The sequence below is a fragment of the Lagenorhynchus albirostris genome, chromosome 15 (genome assembly GCF_949774975.1).
Source record: "Lagenorhynchus albirostris chromosome 15, mLagAlb1.1, whole genome shotgun sequence".
Lineage (NCBI taxonomy): Eukaryota > Metazoa > Chordata > Mammalia > Artiodactyla > Delphinidae > Lagenorhynchus > Lagenorhynchus albirostris.
Window position 1 is genome coordinate 68032902 of NC_083109.1, and position 18785 is coordinate 68051686.

General features: G+C 46.7%; 1 protein-coding gene across 2 annotated transcripts in view; it reads left to right on the plus strand.

Moving 5' to 3' along the window:
• The window catches only part of PRKCB (protein kinase C beta), a 311182-nt gene that overhangs the window by 245354 nt on the left and 47043 nt on the right, over positions 1 to 18785 (plus strand). For both annotated transcript variants that reach the window (XM_060122196.1, XM_060122195.1), the window contains exon 10: positions 9040 to 9213. In XM_060122196.1, the coding sequence (XP_059978179.1) occupies positions 9040 to 9213 (174 nt within the window). The remainder of the gene's footprint in view (positions 1 to 9039; positions 9214 to 18785) is intronic.

Consider the following 18785-nt stretch of genomic DNA (forward strand, 5'->3'; position numbering starts at 1 on the left):
AACACCTTGATTTCAGACTTCTGGTCTCCTTAACCGTGAAAGAATAGATTTCTGTTGTTTTACGCCACACAGTTTCTGGTTCTTTGTTATTGTAACTAGTACAAGTCCCTAAGTACTCATCATTTGCCCAGCACGGAGCTGAATTAAGGTGTACAGTTTGCATACTTTATCCCCCAAAGTTCCCTTAGCACCACCCAAAGCTGAGCATTGCTAGTGTATCTTTTATAGACGAGGAAATTAAGGTTCAGAAAAGTTAAGTGACTTTCCCAAGGTCACGCAGCTAGTATGTGGGTGGAACTTGGATATTTACCAGGTCTCCTAATTCTAAAGTCCCTGCCCTAACCATGATGCCATCTTGCCCCATGGTCAAGGACCAAGGTTCCAGGCACATTTGGCCGTTTGGATTTGCCAGTTAAGTTCATCTCCATCAACTTTCTGGCTAGGAGTCCCTGGGCTACTTTGCATTTTATCTGCTGTCACCAGAGCTGCTGCTGCTGATCACATCTCTCCCAGAAGATCTTGGGGAGCAGATGTGGCTTGGAATTTGATAAGAACGTCACTTCAAGACAGCCTTTCAATCTGTTTGGAATCCTCACCCTAGAGATGGAGGGACAGCTGAACAAACAGCCCATGCCCTCGATGTTGGTATTAACTGAAGTGGAAGCTCCAGAAACTGCGAGAGACAATAAAAAATCATGTCTACGTAAAGGAGCATTTTAGATCATGGCCATCGCCATTGCTGGTGCTGTGGCTGCTTTTCTGTCATTTTTCTCTCTCGTACCAACACTTCAGGGCACAGAGGGAGGGAGTAAGGTCTTCTCAAGCCACTTACTGCTTGGAAGCAGGGCCACGTCTGTCCTGTTCGTGGACGCATCACCAGTGCCTAGCATCATGCCTGGCACACGATTCCCAATAGAGCTCTTGGACTAGATGGATGAACTGACTCAGACCAAGCTCATCTTGACAAGTAGATGAGTGGTTTGTTAGTGGTTGTATAAGAAATGGAGAAAGGACATAAGTGTTCTGTTCTTGACCATGAATTAGGCCACAAGGGCTGAAGTCTCAACAGGTAGGATGGGTCGGAAAAGGAGAACCGGGCCAGGATCTGGAGTCGAATTTGAAACACTTCAGCAATAATTTGCAGACAGTACAGCCTCATGACCCAACACTTGGTGCTCAGGGCTCAGAGAATCAGATGGTTAAGAGCATGGACTTTGGAGGTAGGTGACCTAGAAGGGTCACTTCCTAGTAAGGGTGACTTTGGACCACTCACCTAACTTCTCTAAGCCCTGGCTTCCTCTCCTGTGAAATGGGGATGGTAGCAGTACCTATACTACCCATCTGTGTGGAATTAAATGAAATAATGCACAGAGTAGGTAAGAAATGGGGGTGGTTATCATATCAGCCCCAAGCTGGCCACCTTCTCTCACATGCTGGTCGTCCCAGCATTGTCTTTCTCCCTGGCACACACATTGGCCCATTCCCTTTGAATGTCACCCGTTCTTTGTCCAGCCACCCGACTTGGTGCTACCGCTGCTCTCTCTGCTGGAGACATCTCAGAGGGCTGGGAGTTGGCATCTGGACTTTGAGTTCTAGAGCTTAAGAGCTCACTTCCTACAGTAATTCTAGACCAAGATTTGTGGATCCAGGTAGTTTAATCCTAAGGGAACACGATTGGCTTCCCTTTGGCTGGAATATGCCTCCCCCATGTCCACTGTGCTAGTCCTGGTCATCCTTCAGGTCTCAGCTTAACCATCACTTCCCCAGGGCATCTTTTGCCGGCCCACCAAACCAGGTTAAGTCCTCCATGTGAACACTCTCAGGGCACCATGAACTTCTCTTTCAGGAGTTTAATCATAATTGAATTGGACTCATTTGCGCCGGTGTGTAAGCCTCCTGAAGGGATTGTCATTCTGCATCGCCAGTGCCTGGTGCATCCCAGACACTTAATTCATGTTTACTGAACGAATAAATGAATTGGCCAGCCTCCCAAGTCCTGGGTGAGACTAGGAAAGGTGATACATTTGGAAGGCAGACTGAATTCCATCTCTGTTGCCCATCTCAATTGAAGCCTTAAAAGTTTTTCGATTAAAAAGAGCGTTCATAACCAAACACAAGAAATAAATAAAGCAAGGTAACAGGGGCCACACCTGACAAGGCTGGGTTGCATTAGGGCACATATGAACTCAGATGAATCTGTTCTAGTTGCCTGTTGCTGCATCACAAATCATCCTCAAACTCAGAGGTTTAAAAACGACAACACTTGTATATTATTATCTCTCATGGTGTATGTGGGTCAGGAGATTGGGAAGTCTCACGGGTTGCTTGTGGCTTGGGCTCTGTCCTGCAGTGGCTGGAGCTGGAACAGCTGAGGCTGGAGCACCCAGTGCTGTCTAGGCAGCAAGCTCTTTGTGTGGTCTCCAGGCCTCTCCACGTGGTCTCATGCTGTGGCCTCACTAGCACGGTGGCCTAGGGCTCCAAAGGCAGGTGTCCCAAGAGAAACTGAGAGAAGCTGCTATCTCCCAAGTCACACAGGATCCCTTCCACTGTATTCCATTCATTGAAGCAGTCGCATAGGCTGCCCAGGTTCCAGAACAGAGGGCACAGACTCTGCCCCTTGACTGAGGACTGCCAAATATTTACAGACATGTTTTGAAACCACCACAGAATATCACTTCTTTCATGATACCGGGAAAGCTCTAGGAAGCTCTCGAAAAGCTCTCCAAGGGCAGAGAGATTCCTATGGAAAGGAAAGCTTGATTCGAATATTAAGGAGCAAAGTTCCCTTTTCACCCCTGGTAACGACTGCGGAGAGAGCGTTGGGACACTCAAAAGGATTCTATCTGTTTTACTTCCAGACACCTCCTATCCCTCATATTAAATGAATCAATTCTGATATTACCTCAGAGTTCCTCAGAGCAACAAATTTAGTGATTAGAATCAAGGGGAAGGGAGGCGCTTGTTAAAATGCGTCCTCCCAGGCCACAGTCAGAGCTTCTGGATGAGAGGTGGCGCTTGCAATCTCCTTGTAAACAAGTACCCCACGTGGTTCTGATATAGGCAAGAGGCACCTGAAGAATGGAATTTATAAATAATGGAATTTGTCTTGTTTTAGGTCATGTACTAACCTGATGCTATTTGACTTACTGAAATTTTTATTTTCATTAAGAATTTGTACTCCTCAAGCTATAATTTTGTCTTATAGATCTTTAAAAGGTAGACATCCACTCAAGCTAGTATAAATAAAATAATAACTTTATTGGGGAGATATGGAGGTTTCTATGGAAACAGCCAAGCCTCCTGAGAGACTGGAACCAAGAGCTGGAAAGCAAGGCCTTTGCTCATTCCCTGACCTTCATTTTTTTTTTTTTTTTTTTTTGCGGTACGCGGGCCTCTCACCGCCGCGGCCTCTCCCGCCGCGGAGCTGAGGCTCTGGAGGCGCAGGCTCAGCAGCCATGGCTCACGGGCCCAGCTGCTCCACAGCATGTGGGATCCCCCCGGACTGGGGCATGAACCCGTGTCCCCTGCATCGGCAGGTGGACTCCCAACCACTGCACCACCAGGGAAGCCCTCCCTGACCTCCTTGTTTCCCCCACACATCCGGGTCACTTTTCTTTGCCTGCATGTGGTAGGAAAGGACCACTCTAGGCAGATCTGTGTGTTTTTCTTTTCAGGATCCTAGACTGCCTACATGGAGCATCCTAATTCCACATCTTTCAATGAGAGAATCTGATTGGTTCAACGTAGATCAGTTCTCCACCTCTAATCCAATCAGCTGTGGCCAGATAAGTCCCCTGCCCAATCAGAAGGCTCTAAGAAGGAGTTGGAAGAAATGAAAAGCATGCTAGGGTCCATATCCAAGTTAAACTGTGACCACTTTTTTTTTATTTTTAACATCTTTATTGGAGTATAATTGCTTTACATTGTTGTGTTAGTTGCTGCTGTATAACAAAGTGAATCAGCTATACGTATACATATATCATATCCCCTCCCTCTTGCGTCTCTCTCCCTCCCTCCCTCCCTATCCCACCCCTCTAGGTGGTCACAAAGCACCGAGCTGGTCTCCCTGTGCTATGCGGCTGCTTCCCACTAGCTATCTATTTTACTATTTTACTATCTCACTTCGTCCCAGCTTACCCTTCCCCCAACCCGTGTCCTCAAGCCCATTCTCTACGTCTCTGTCTTTATTCCTGTCCTGCCCCTAGGTCCTTCAGACCTTTTTTTTTAGATTCCATATATATGCGTTAGGATACGGTATTTGTTTTTCCCTTTCTGACTTACTTCACTCTGTATGACAGTCTCTAGGTCCATCCACCTCACTACAAATAACTCAATTTCGTTTCTTTTTATGGCTGAGTAATATTCCATTGTATATATGTGCCACATCTTCTTTATCCATTCATCTGTCCATGGACATTTAGGTTGCTTCCATGTCCTGGTTACTGTAAATAGAGCTGCAGTGCACATTGTGGTACATGACTCTTTTTGAATTATGGTTTTCTCAGGGTATATGCCCAGTAGAGGGATTGCTGGGTCTTCTGGTAGTTCTATTTTTTTTAACTGTGGCCACTTTTGATAATGTAGTCACTCTTATTTTTTCCCAATCTTTTTTGAAATACATGTTCTAGAACAAGGGTCAGCAAACTACTGGTGCTGGGCCCACCAGCTATTTTTATAAATAAAGTTTTATTGGGACACAGTCACACCCATTCACTTGTGTGTGGTCTACGGCTGCTTTCCCACTACAGTGCAAGTTGAGTAGTGGATACAGAGACTGTCCCCTGAAGCCTATGATATTTACTCTTTGTCCTTTTACAGAAAAAGTTTGCTGGCCCCTGCTCTAGAACTTGATTCAGTTCTATCTCTAAATTGTTATTAATGCTTCGTGTGTGTCAGCTCTGTTTTCCTCCAGATGCTATAGGAGAATTTTCCAGAGTTTGCCCCTTTGTGTAGCACTTGCAGGATGTCGGGGGTGGGGGGGGTGGGGGGGGCGGTCCTCTGGTACTGGCTATTCTCCCCTCTACCCCTGTGGCTTAGGGCAGGGCGAGGCACTGAGAATCTTCACACATCCCTGTTGATTGACTGAAAGATAAATATCTCTACAAATGCAACAGTATTTTCTAAGGTGTGAAGCACGTAGTATTGATGATTTGCAAGATGATTTTAGTTGAGTAGTTGAGTTTTTTTAAGGTGGTACATAGGTGCCCTATGAATGATAAGGTTTTTTTCTTTTTACGTTTTCTCTTAGTCTTTCTAATTACTTGAATCAGAAAGTCTCATTTGATGACAACGTGCCATTAATAGCTAACATTTGCTAATATCACTTTTTTCCTTAAACAAGAGGAAAACACAGGCCTGGCTTGGAACCTTCAGCAGCCAGCAGTATCCAGCTAGAATTTCCTAGCACTGCTTTGCTTTTATTTACTTTTTTTAAAAAATAAATTTATTTATTTTTTGGCTGTGTTGGGTCTTTGTTGCTGCGCGCGGGCTTTTCTCTAGTTGCGGCGAGTGGGGGCTACTCTTCGTTGCAGTGCACGGGCCTCTCTTTGCAGTGGCTTCTCTTGTTGCGGAGCACGGGCTCTAGGCGTGTGGGCCTCAGTAGTTGTGACGTACGGGCTTAGTTGCTTTGTGGCATGTGGGATCTTCCGGGACCAGGGCTCGAACCCGTGTCCGCTGCATTGGCAGGCGGATTCTTAACCATTGCGCCACCAGGGAAGCCCCCACTTTTATTTACTTTTATGCTCATCTTCCACTTATGGCTGGTGATACTGGCTTGCCATTAATGGTGGTGATATAAAATTTCCTTTTCAGATAAATGTAGTTAAGTAAAGATGTGACCAGATTTAAAAAATACTGAGTAAATACCAGTTTAGGTGGTAGGGGAAAAATGTGAAAAAGGCACGTGAATGATTGATTGAAGTTTGGAAACACTTGCCCTAAAGTACCTGCCATAGATACAAAGCAGTCCCAGTGTCCAGAGGAGGGAGTGACCTGTTTGGTCTACGTGGATCATTGAGGGATAGAGAGGAAGGGAACATCTGAGCTGAATCTCAGATTTTCTGAGCAGTGAAAGCGTGTGGAAGGACACTATAGGCACTGGCAATAGAAGAGCCAGAGGAGAAGAAAGAACAGGATATGGTCAAGAAATTGTTTGACTTGCGGGAGTCACTGAGGGACTTGAAACATTTGAGTAGCCTCGTCAGATCTGCACTTTTAGAACAATCATCAGCTCCAGCAGGTTAATCTCTCTGAGCCTCAGTTTGTTCATCTGTAGAAGGGGAGTAATTGAAACAGACGTAGGGGGTTCACCCCTGCCTCTGGTGCCTGGGGCAATTCCCAGCCATCTGTCCTGCTACTCCTCCAGACAGGGGACTGCATTGACATTCAAGGTGTCCAGGGCCCCTCCCCTGTGCTCCTGGGTGGTGGTGGGGTGGGGTGCGTTGTCTACGAGTACTCTGGGTTGTTAGATGGTACGTTGACCAGTGGTGACGGGGCAGTGGGGTTGCCACACTCACAGCCAGCTCAGCGCTGAGCCCCTCCTGTGTACTTGGGGGTCCTCTCAGCTGATGACTCTGCTTCCATCCTCCTTCAGTCTCTCTACCCTTTCGCCTCTGGCTAAGTCACCTCTCCGCCCTTGCCCCAGCCCTGCCTTCTCGGGAATCTGGGAGCAGAAAACCCCTATCTCCAGCCTACTCTTAACATCTTAGTGGAGTAATTGGTTCTGCCTTGGTTGAGGACTAGGGAAGGAAAAACGGCTCTGGGTACCCGTGAGGGAGCAGAGGGAGATGGGAAATGAGCTAAAGACACGCACTCCAGCACTTTGAGCCCTCCTCTGCCATGGGGGCGAGTGGGTCTGCTGTGAGGGCTGAGTAGATGCCCGGCAGGGAGGACCTGCCCAGCTGGCAGCTCGTATTTCTATGGTGAGGCTGGGGGAGAAAGCAGTCGGAAAAGTCCTCTTGATGCGGAGGTGTGCGTCAGGGACTTTCTCCCGAAGTGCTCTAAATTCCTAGGCCTGAATCGCCCATGGCCACCCCTGGCTGTGATGAGAGAGAAGGTGGTGCGGGCAGGAGACGGGCCTCTGTGAGGGGCGGCGAGCGCAGCCCAGAGCTGCCGTGCAGGGGTCCAGTCAGACCTCTTACCATCAGGGCAGGAGCTGAGCGGACTGTGCAAGCTGCCCTCCTGCCTCGGGGCTCCCTCTGTGCGTCACTCCCTCCGGTCCCAGGCCTCTGTTGCTCTCTCTGATCCTCCAGCTGAGTCAGGGACGAGCATTTCATTTCCTCAGCCACCTAAACTCCTTGAGGATTCTTCTGGAACTCTCACAAGTGGAGTGTATAAAGGCAGAGACCTTGGGATCAGGTAAACCGGAGTTCAAATCCTGGCTCTGTCCCTAACTGAATTTGTGGTGTGACAGGTCACTTAGCTTCCCTGAGCCCCGGGCTCCTATGAAATAGGGCTCTTTTCTTTTTAATTAATTAATTAATTAATTTTTAAACTTATTTATTTATTTCTTATTGAAGTGTAGTTGATGTACAATATTATATGTTACCAGTGTACAGTATAGTGATTCACAATTTTTAAAGGTTCTACTCCATTTACAGTTATTATAAAATATTGGCCATATCCCCTGTGTTGTACAATATGCCCTTGGAGCTTATTTTATACCTAATAGTTTGTACCTCTTAACCCCCCACCCTGCTGCTCCTCCCCCCTTGAAATAGGGTTCTTAATGGTCCCGACTTCCTAGGGTCTTAGGCAAAGCGAATGAGACATAATAAATGAAAACCATTGTCTGGCACCCTGGTAAGCACTCAGAATATTGTGGTGATTGGTATTATTGCCTGCGAAATGTCTGACACCGTACACACAGTGTATAGTTACTTCAGTCCGATTGCTTCTTCCTCCAGGAAGCCATCTCAGAAGCCCCCAGACCAGGTTAGGTCTTGTACAGTGTGGTCCCGCCCCACGCTCCCTAAGAGGCTTCTTGAGAATGGTACCTGCTGGTCACTGTTCTCTCTGGCATAGTCACAGCCAGTGCAAATAATGATGTGTCACAAGCCACACTGATTAACATGCTCGGATTGTGACCACAGCTGTATGAAAGGAAGCCCCAGGACAACAGGAGAGGATGTTAAAATATTACATTAATCATCCCTGTAATTAATGTCCAAAGTCTTCCTTCCTCCCTAGAATGCAGGGTCAGAGAACGTACCTGCTCATCTAATGCTGCTTCCCCGGTGCTTAAAAGGCTCTTAATGAATATTAAACAACTGAAAGAATACGGAAACAGTTGCCCCAAATTCAGTTCTTTCAGGAATTCACTCATTCCCTCCTTCAACAAATACTTCTTGAACACCTACTGTGTGCCAGGCACGGTTCCAGACTCTTGGGTTACACCAATGAACAAAACAGGCAAAGATACTTGCCCTCATGGGGTTTGTATTCTAGTCATGTTTGGCTGGCATTGATACGTATCCCAAAGGGATATCCGAATACTTGCTCATCACTCTTGGCACCATCCTCTATTTTTAAAAAATTTAAAAAAAAATTTTTAGTGATACGCTTTTTAAAAATTTGAAGTATAATTGATGTACAATGTTGTGTTAGTTTCAGGTGTACAGCAAAGTGATTCAGTTTATATAGCTTTATTCTTTTTCAGATTCTTTTCCATTATATGTTATTACAAGATACTGAATTCCCTGTGCTACACAGCAGGTCCTTGTTGATCTATTTTATTTATAGTAGCGTGTATCTGTTAACCCCAAACTCCTAATTTATCCCTCCTTGCCCCCACCACTTTTCCCTTTAGTCACCATCAGTGTGTTTTCTACGTCTGTGAGTCTGTCTCTGTTTCGGAACCATCCTCTGTTGATTGGGTTCAGCCATTCAAGGTGCGAGGTCTGTGGGAAACTTCACGTGTCGTACCAGCATCCACCGAGGGCACGTGGACGAAGCTTGGAGCAGATCTGAGTGACCGTCAGCCGCCTGTGGCTTCCCCGGGGCCCCTTCCGCTACTACACTGACGTGCCCGCTCTCTCGCAGGTCATGCTCTCAGAGCGGAAGGGCACAGATGAGCTGTACGCCGTGAAGATCCTGAAGAAGGACGTGGTGATTCAAGACGATGACGTGGAATGCACGATGGTAGAGAAGCGGGTGCTGGCCCTGCCCGGGAAGCCGCCCTTCCTGACCCAGCTGCATTCCTGCTTCCAGACCATGGTAACCGCCTGGGGGCCTGGGCCACTCCCTCTCCAGCCTTTAGGCTTTGGCCAGAGCTGTCCCGGCAGCGGCCACCCCAAACAGACACCCGGACCCTTCCCCTCCTAGAGACAGGAAGCTGTCAGGGCCCAGGGACAGCCGGCCGCGGAGAATTTTCTGAGGTTGCGGCTGAGAAGCACTCTCCCCTGAGGCAGATGCTGTTTCAACAAAGATAAAGAACTCAGGCAATTGGTTTTATAACCAAGGGAGCAAGGCCTTCCTCTGGCAGCAAGAGGTGACTTGCGGACAGGAACTCAGGACTCACAATCTGAGATGTACTAGCAGAACTTACAGATGGGGATGAGGGATAAGGTCCTCCTATGTGCCCCTAGAGGGTCACAGTCGGCCCTTTGGACTCTTCAGATAAATGCACGAGTTCACGTTGCAGGTTGCATGGACCTTCTTGGAGGAGGGGTTGCCTGAGAACACAGCCCTCAGAGGACTCCCGGGGCAGGGGACACAGCCTGGGCAGGGACTAGTGAGGTCAGAACCAGGCTACTAAGAAGAAGGGGGCATCTGTGCACTGTCTGCTATTGACTGTGGTTCTACCTCTATCTGTGAGAGTAAGAGATGTCCCTTCAAGCAACTCCTTACCTTTCCCCTGTTCAGACTAAACCTTGGTCTCCATACCTAGGGGGGTACTTGTGGCGATCAGGCAACAATTTGGGGACCCATTCACCTCTCCAGGTTCTGCTGTGACAGACCCCATTGCCTTGTATCCACATGTCTGTCTCCTGTGCTTTAAGAGTATGACCTTCTCAGAAACGGGACCCAGCTTACTCAGCTCTATACCTCATCTGTGAGCCTTTCCCAGGTACCAGGCACTGTGGCGGGGCGGGGCAGGGGGCAGGGGAGAGATGAGGCAGAGCGTAAATGCAAAGAGATAAAGTTAATTCTTGCTTTGGGAGCTTCTAAGGGCCAAAGGCCCAGTGTCTTGAAGATGCTTTAAGGGAGTTTTCAAGATTATTTTGACTCTCTCCAGTTCTCACCCTACATCCTGATTGTAGAGCCCAACCCCTGTGCGAGATGGGACACTATTGCAAGTTGCGTGTACCTTAAAGCTTGGGGCTTGCTCTCTTCTCCAACATCACCAAGTCCTGTGCTCTGCTAAGTTAGACTGAGTCCCTCCAGCCTAGGAAGACGCAGAACTGGGTTTGGGGTGGGTTTTCTCAGTGCAGACCATACACCAGGCATAGAACTACCTGTTGTGAAAGGGGTAGAGCCAGAGCCCAGCCCCGTCCCTGTTCTAAGTAGTCTCTTGACACATTTGGGGTCAAGATCCCAGCTTTGTCACTTTCTGGCCGAGTGGCCTTGGGAAAATTAGAAAACCTCTTGGTATCAGTCTCCTCATTTGTGAATGAGCTACGTCCAAGGTTGCTATGAGGAGGAAATGAGATTATACATGAGAAACACTTAACACAGTGCTTGGTACCTGGTACACGCTCATAGATGCTGGTTATTCACTTCACAAGCATTTAGCATGGGCCTTGGCCTGGACCAAGTACTGAGGTATAGTGCTGGGTAAGCTGGGTCCTGTTTCTGAGAAGGTCATGCTCTTAAAGCAAAGTAAACAGACATGGGGATAGTTACAAAACAATGCAGTGGGGGGCTGTGATAGCAGAAGTTGGAGAGGTTGTTGCCTCATCGCCACAGGGGCATCTATGTTTTGGGTGCAGGGATGATTTTCTGCTGGGGCCCGTTCCCTGAATCCCAGACAATCTCCCTACCACAGGTCATCAAGGGAAGGAACATTCTAGGCAAATGTGTACAGTATTCCCCTGTGTGGCTTTGGCCCACCAGCCTCTTGTTGGGGTCTGCTGGTGACGAGGGGCTACAAGAACATTGTTCACTCCACTGCAGGCAGGACTAAGCGCTGAAATCGTGTTTGCGAAAGTATAGAGCGGGCACCGCCATGCAGAATGGTCCTGGGTAGCTCAAAGGGGGATTTTGGGTGGTGCACGGATTTTAAATTACATTCTTTTCAGTTCACTTTATGTTCTTCTGAGTACCTCAAAGAGAATGTTTCTGTTTGGTGCTAGCATGGCCATTAACATCTTTTTAACACTTGACCTTTTTTTTTTTTTTTTGCGGTACGCGGGCCTCTCACTGTTGTGGCCTCTCCCGTTGCAGAGCACAGGCTCCGGACGCACAGGCTCAGCGGCCATGGCTCACGGGCCCAGCCGCTCCGCGGCATGTGGGATCTTCCCAGACCGGGGCGCGAACCCACGTCCCCTGCATCGGCAGGCGGACTCTCAACCACTGCGCCACCAGGGAAGCCCAAACACTTGACTTTTTAACGAAGAGAGAGGACCAAGCTTCAGGTTCTGAGCTTTGGCAAAGAGCAGTTTCTAAGTCGCTGTTTTGCTTTTATTTTCTATATATTTTTACAGATTTCTTTCATTTATGACAATATAAAGTTTTCATTTTTAAATTTTGAGATATTATAAGACAAATATAGAGAAACCACACACAACTGATGCTTTAATAATGAGTTGTTACAAGGTTACGTTCCTCCTACCACCATCCAGGTTGAGAAAGAACTTAGCAGCCACTCTAGAAGCCTCTCTACGTCCCAATCTCAATCTCCCCGCAAACGGTAGCTTGACTTCCTTGCCTGTCTCTATAGTTTTATCACTTAAGTTTTAGCATCCCTTGATAAGACAGTTTACTCTTTCCCATGTGTAGAAATTTGATTTGTCTTTTAATAGGGTGATTTCCCTCTCCATTCCTTCCATCCCTTTCTTTTATCTGCTAAAGATCCTGGGCTGTTTGAGCCACAGCGTTTTCACAGTCTGGATTTTGCTGAGTGCATAATCATGGGGCCCTTCCACATGTTTCACCTGTCCTCTGTGTTTTCTGCAAATTGGTAGCTGGACCTAGAGGTTCGGTCAGACCCGGGTTTGACCCCTTTGGCAAGACCATAGATAGCTGTGTGTTTTTTCATCCAAAGTCACATAACGTCCGGTTGTCTCTGTTTTTGTAAAGTGTTGGCAACCAATGATGCTCTGTGCCTAGGTCCATGAATTCATTAAGGATTGTGAGATGGTGATATCCTAATTCTGTCATTCCTTTTTCTTTATTAGTTGGAATTCTTTTATAAAGAGAGACTTCCCTCATCTGTTGCTTGGTCCCCTGGTGATACAGTTCATATAGGAAAGGCAGGATAGATGCGTGACACTTTTTTTTGTTATTTGACAGTTTTCATGAACTGGCTCACTGTTACGCCCCAAAGGTGACAAAAGTTTGCCTTTAAAATAAAATTTTTGAGTAAAAGAATAGAGTCCTTGGGCTTCCCTGGTGGCTCAGTGGTTGAGAGTCCGCCTGCCGATGCAGGGGACGCGAGTTCGTGCCCCGGTCCAGGAAGATCCCACGTGCCACGGAGCGGCTGGGCCCGTGAGCCATGGCCGCTGAGCCTGCGCGTCCAGAGCCTGTGCTCTGCAACGGGAGAGGCCAGAACAGCGAGAGGCCTGTGTACTGCAAAAAAAGAAAAGAGAGAGAATAGAGTCCTTGTAAAGAAAAATATTCAGTGAGCAATAATTCACATTACATGGGACTTGGCAAAGATCAAGAAGGGCATACATCTTACAAGTCCAAATCCCTGGTGTTACCTTGGGGAGTTAAGACCTAAAGGTATTCAAGTAGTGACAGAAATGGGATTAGACTAGATTCTTAGACCTCTAGACTCTCTCATTCTCACATCTTTTCTTTTTTTTCATTGGTGGTTCCCAAACTGACTCGTGGACATCACCACATAAAGGACAGTCTCAGTGGTAAACAGACTGAGTGGTAAACAAGGAGATCTTGTTCTCGAGGCTGGGCTAACTTGGAGCAGCAGTTTTCAATTTTAGTTGGATGTGTTGAGATTGGGGGAACTTGGTCATTTGTGACTAATATTCATTAAGTACAGTATCTTAATTTGTAATTTACTGTTTTAAACACGACAGAGTAGAGTGGATTTGAGGCTCTTCTTTTAACATTGAGGCTTGGATTTCATTATGCTTTCTGGAATTGGAGAGTAGGGTCTGGGTGTGCATGGAAATTGTGCAGCACCCTGGGTCCCCTCCAGGAGTTGTCACCTGCCAGGAAATAGAGATTAAGAACCGAGAGAACGTAAAACACGAGAATTGAGTGGATTCGAGTCTTGTATGGGGATGGAGGCCTCCTGCTGAAGACCGACCCACGGTCTCGCACTCCAGCAAGGCCAGGGATGGAACAGGTTGCTTTCTTGTTGGTGACGATCAGATGAAATCGTTAACTCATGTTGAGGGGCTGTATTGTTTGTGGGGGGAAATGTAACTTTAAATAGCAGAGTTACGCTTGGCTTGGGGAGATACACTCCCTGCCAGCCGAACTCGAGGCCCTTGGGGGGCTGAGCGGGGTTGGCTGAGGGGAGAGCAGAGACCCTCCCATCTCACGTCCACTCAGCAGCAGAAGCTCATTGAGTAAAAGGCCCCCACTGAAAATGTTTTTCATTTACTTTTTCTTTTGGCTAAGCACATATATTTTAATTTTACATAAATTTATTTCAAAGACCTAATAATGCCTACTATACGTGAGGCACAGGACCAACCATCATACACCACATCCGTGGCAGCCCTTGCATGGGTCCCGACATCGTCCCAATGTCACAGACGGGCACTGAGGCCATACAGCTAGTACGTTTCAGGGCCAGGACTTGAACCCAGGCAACCTGGCTCCGAGGGCCTTTACACTTAATCACTGCACTATGAGGTCTTTTGCGTGTACATTACCCGATTTCCACTGTACCTGACACGCGTGGGGGCAGAACCACCAGCAGCCAACCTGTCTCCAGGCTCCAGCAGGGGCCCGGCCACATCCTTCACCTGGTGCTTCCTCCTTCAGCTTTCCCATCCCTGGAGTGGATTTGACTTTCTGTCTGTGCATCTGCCATCCTGTGGGCCTTTGAAAACTCTGTTTCGTTCCACCCTCACAAAACATCTTGGGTGGAAGGGATTATCTGACACCTGACTTGGCAGGTGAATGGATTGAGGAACTGGGATGTAGGGTAGTTTTCCCTGGACACAGCACAGGGTCACAGGCCCACTGAACCCAGAGCCCAAGCTTTTGCTAGCAAATTATGTTGAGTGGCTACCAAAGTGGCCTCAACAGGGATGATCAAAACCACAAAAAGCAGCAGCCTTAGTGTGTCAGCCTGTGTCAGGCACTGTGCTCAGGGCTCTACAGGTAACCTCTCATTTTATCCTGCTGACACTTCGACTGGGTGGGCCCTGTGACTACCCCCAGTGTATAGATAAGGGCGCTGATATTCAGAGAAGTTCGGTAACTTGAGCAATGCCACACACAGTGAGGGGGGTGGCACTGGCATTTGTTCTGTAAGACTCTAGAACCCCAAACCCCGAAGCCTTGCTATCCTGCCTCTGCCTTACTTCCAGATTCCTTTTTCTAGTTTAGAAATTATCTTCATTGTCATGATCACATTTAATTTTAACAAGAACCACAAGCACGTATTACTGTCCCCACTTCTGCAAAGGAAACCAACCCTCAGAAATTTGAAATGCCTCAGGTTACACTGTCGGTAAGTGGCAGGTGTCCTCATGCCCCTTCAGGTGTTCTTTTCACTATGAAAGAGTCACCTACTTACCCCACAAGGATGTTGCGATGATTGGAAAGATTTCGTGGTGGGAGTGATTTTCAAATTTAGGGAGCCCTGCCTATAGGTGAAACAAACCATTGTTAACCTGGCTCAGGTGAGCAGGAAGGCCCATGAAGGTGGTCATCGTCTCACGCTCACCTTCTGGAGTTGCATATCCTCTGACCCCCAGACTGGTGCTCCAGAGGTGGAGGCGTCCTGGCTGGAATAGGCAGTATCCCTAAAGCCAGCATCCCTGAAAGTCAGATCATTACTGCCAGTCTACAGGGGGTACTAAGGCTTATTGATTCTGTCAACAAATATTTATTTGTTGACATAAATATGTCAGGACCCAGCTGCATCCCTGTGAGGGTATATCAGTGAACAAAAGAGATAAAGTCCCCTGTTCCTTTGGAATTTACATTCGAATGGAGGAGACAGATAATAAACAATAATAACAAAAAATAAAGGGGGGAGAGATGGATGGATGAAGACAGAGATGCTATTTTTGATTGGATGATCAAGGAAGGTCTTTCTGATAAGGATGACATTTGAGCAGAGACCAGAGCAAATGAGGGAGCGAGGCACGTGGATGTCTAGGGGCAAAGTGTTCTAGACAGCAGGGAGAGTGAGTGTAAACGCCTTAGGCAGTGACATGCTCGGCATATATGAGGAGCAGCAAGGAGGCCAGTGTAGCCTGAGTGGAGCGTCATTTTGTATTTTGTGACCCAGAATTCTTTTATGAATCATCTACCTTTAAAAAATGACAAATTTATTATAACATGCTGCAAATTTGATATGTTTTTTTTGCTAGAGACTTAGAATTTGGAAGATAAAAGATCCTTGATAAAACAGAAAAATCTTGAAGGTGGTCAGAATAGATAAAAAGGAAAAAGACACCCTACCAATATACAAAACAATTTTTGTCATTCTTAAAACGATACACATTTAATTTCTAAAAACTTGTTTAGAAAAGCAAAGTTACATCAGAAGTATTCTTAGACAACTGGATTTTAAAGACCCTTGAAAAGCATGCATGGCACAATGTTAACAGAAAATGTAAGATATTACATTCTATTTAAGAGATTATTCTAAATGTTTTAAAATTGAATCTGCACACGGAAAAGAATCAGAGACACAGATAAGATAAATCGAAACTTTGATTGGATTTAGGGAGGGGCCAGTGGATAATTGTCTTCATTTTGAACTTATATTATTTCAGGAGAGTCGATAATAAAACAAGTTAAAAGTGTTGAATGTGCCACAAGATGGCAAAAGTTAATACTCAAATACACAGATACAAAAGCCATCAGAAGGGGGTTGAATTTTTAGAGAATTGCTCATTAGAGGAACTGATCTTCGGAGAATGGGGTTTAGGCCAATTGTTCTAGAAGCACAAAGTGATAAGCACGAGCTTCTCAGTCAGATGAATCTGGGTCTATGATTACTGGCCGTGTGACCTCCAGGAAGTCACTTAACAGATCTGCATATTCGTTTCATCATCTTTAAAGTGACATAAAAAGTGAGGATTAAAAGAGGTGGTGTGGGCTTCCCTGGTGGCGCAGTGGTTGAGAGTCCGCCTGCCGATGCAGGGGACACGGGTTCATGCCCCTGTCCGGGAAGATCCCACATGCCGTGGAGCGGTTGGGCCCGTGAGCCATGGCTGCTGAGCCTGCGCGTCCGGAGCCTGTGCTCTGCAACGGGAGAGGCTGCAACAGTGAGAGGCCCGCGTACCGCAAAATAATAATAATAATAATAATAAATAAAAGAGGTGGTGTACAAAGTGCAGAACAAACAAAAAGGGAGGCTTTATTTGAGCTGGGCTGGAGGGGCACCTGGCTGGAGGGGCACAAAAGGATTATGTTTCCTCCAGCCCTTTTGCAGTTTTTCCCGGGTACAATTGTCAGCCCAGCACATTCATGCAGTTTCCCAACCGCCAGTGGGCACAGGCAGTTAAGTCTCCTAAGCAAAACATCTATTTTAAATGTTTTCTTTTCAATTGAACATATGCACTTCTTTTTTCTTTTTTTTAAAAATAGAATTAGATTTTATGAGTCATTGAAGGACAGGAATTACTTCCTCCCCAAATTTGCTGTTGTAGCCCAGCAAGAACTCAGTTGCAAGGCATGCCGGGAGGGGCGTCAACCCAGAATGCAAAAAGGGACAGGGAGGGGGATGAGGATGATTCCACTTGTAGAGTTGGCCCCTGACGACATGTCCATTGAGCACCGAGTGTCCAAGTGGTCCTGGTAACTCGGGGTCAACTCTGGGTTGGCAGCAGTATCCAAGGATATAGTTTAATGTAAGGGCATTGCTGTAGGAAACTCTTGGCCGTAGTCTCAGTTGGCCATGGTTGAGTTGCAGGAAACAGAATACCTCTTCCAAACTAGCTGATGTTAAAAAAAAAAAAAAAAGAATTATTGGAAGAAAAACAACCCAAAGGCAAAGATGTACCTGAGCGTCATGAAGATCTAGAAACTGTAACTTCAAAGCTTTCTAGACTGGATCTCTGTTTCTTTTTCCTTGCTTTCTTTGTTTTCCCCCACACACACACACCCCCACCCCCGCTCATGGTAACATGGCTTCCCTAGTCCCTCACAGTTTGCCTATCCACCAAATTCCCCGAATTCCAATTCATACACGGGAAGGAGAATCTGATTGATTCAGCATAGGTCAGTTGTTTTATTCCTAGCCCAATCATCTAGTCATTGGCTACTAATTCAGCGGGAACCTTTAAGAAGGGGGTGTATCTACAGGGAAGGAATAATTGGCGCTCTTGTCAGGTGGGAGACGCCACCTTGAATCCAAGGAGACCAACTGGGTTGGAGCAGGACATAGCCTGCTGCTAGCAATGCAAACATGGTATTCAATGCATCCAAGGAGAGGAAGCTGGAGAGAGCTTGATAGTGTCTGGGCCTCAGGCAACTAAAGCCATCCAAGAATCTTGAGTGCAGGAAAGGACCCAGGAATGCAACCCAGGCATATAGAGCCGGGGTGGGGAGGAATAGACACAGCCTGGTTCTCTCTGCCCTCTGATGGTGGCTTTTGCATATTCATTCAATAATCAGAGGTCCATAGAATTCCAAGGAAGAAGAGAGATGGCCCTAGCCCTTGAGAACTTTGCTCTCTATGTGGAAGGGCAAAGCTTAGAAACCAGAAAATACAGTTAGAGGAGCATCAAGTTGCTTGATTCTGATAGAGATTCTTAGGCTATAGAATACAGAGGAAAGAAGGTGTCCACACACTCACTTGAGTGAGCCTCTGTGAGTTTGCATGGACCCCATGCATTATCTGTTACATCTTTGCAAACCCATATGGAAGAGAAGCTATTCCTGCCCCTTTAGGAAGGCAGGGGAAGTTTAAGTAACTGATGCAAGGTCTCAGAGTAAGTAAGCGGGATAACCGGCACTTGAACCCAGTACTAGCTCGTGCCACAGCTAAGGCTCTTAACTGCACAGCTTCTTGATAGAAACAGATGGATCTTTGCAGTAAGAGGAACAGTTTACAGACAGGATTGATTCACTGACCAGCTTGGAAAATCACTAAAGATCATTAAATAGATTAACGCTTATGCAACTCACCTTAGAGCAGGGTACGCGCTTAGAGTTGCCCACATTGTTGATTTTCTCTGTCCATGGTAACTTATTAAAAGTGGCAAGTGTCCTCCTGACAGTCACATGGGCATTGTGTCACATCCCACTTTCAGCTGTCTTGGAGGAACAGTGATTATCTCTTTAAATGCCCTGCCTTATCCAAGGCCTCCCCTGGTGAATTCTGCACATGCAATCCAGCCATCGTTTTAAATCAGACTACCCTCATATTCACACTCCAAATTTGAAAAATTCTATCCCACCATTTTGCACGCTACAGTGACAGACAGATATTTAATTTTATTTATTTACTGATTGAATATGAGCGGTCA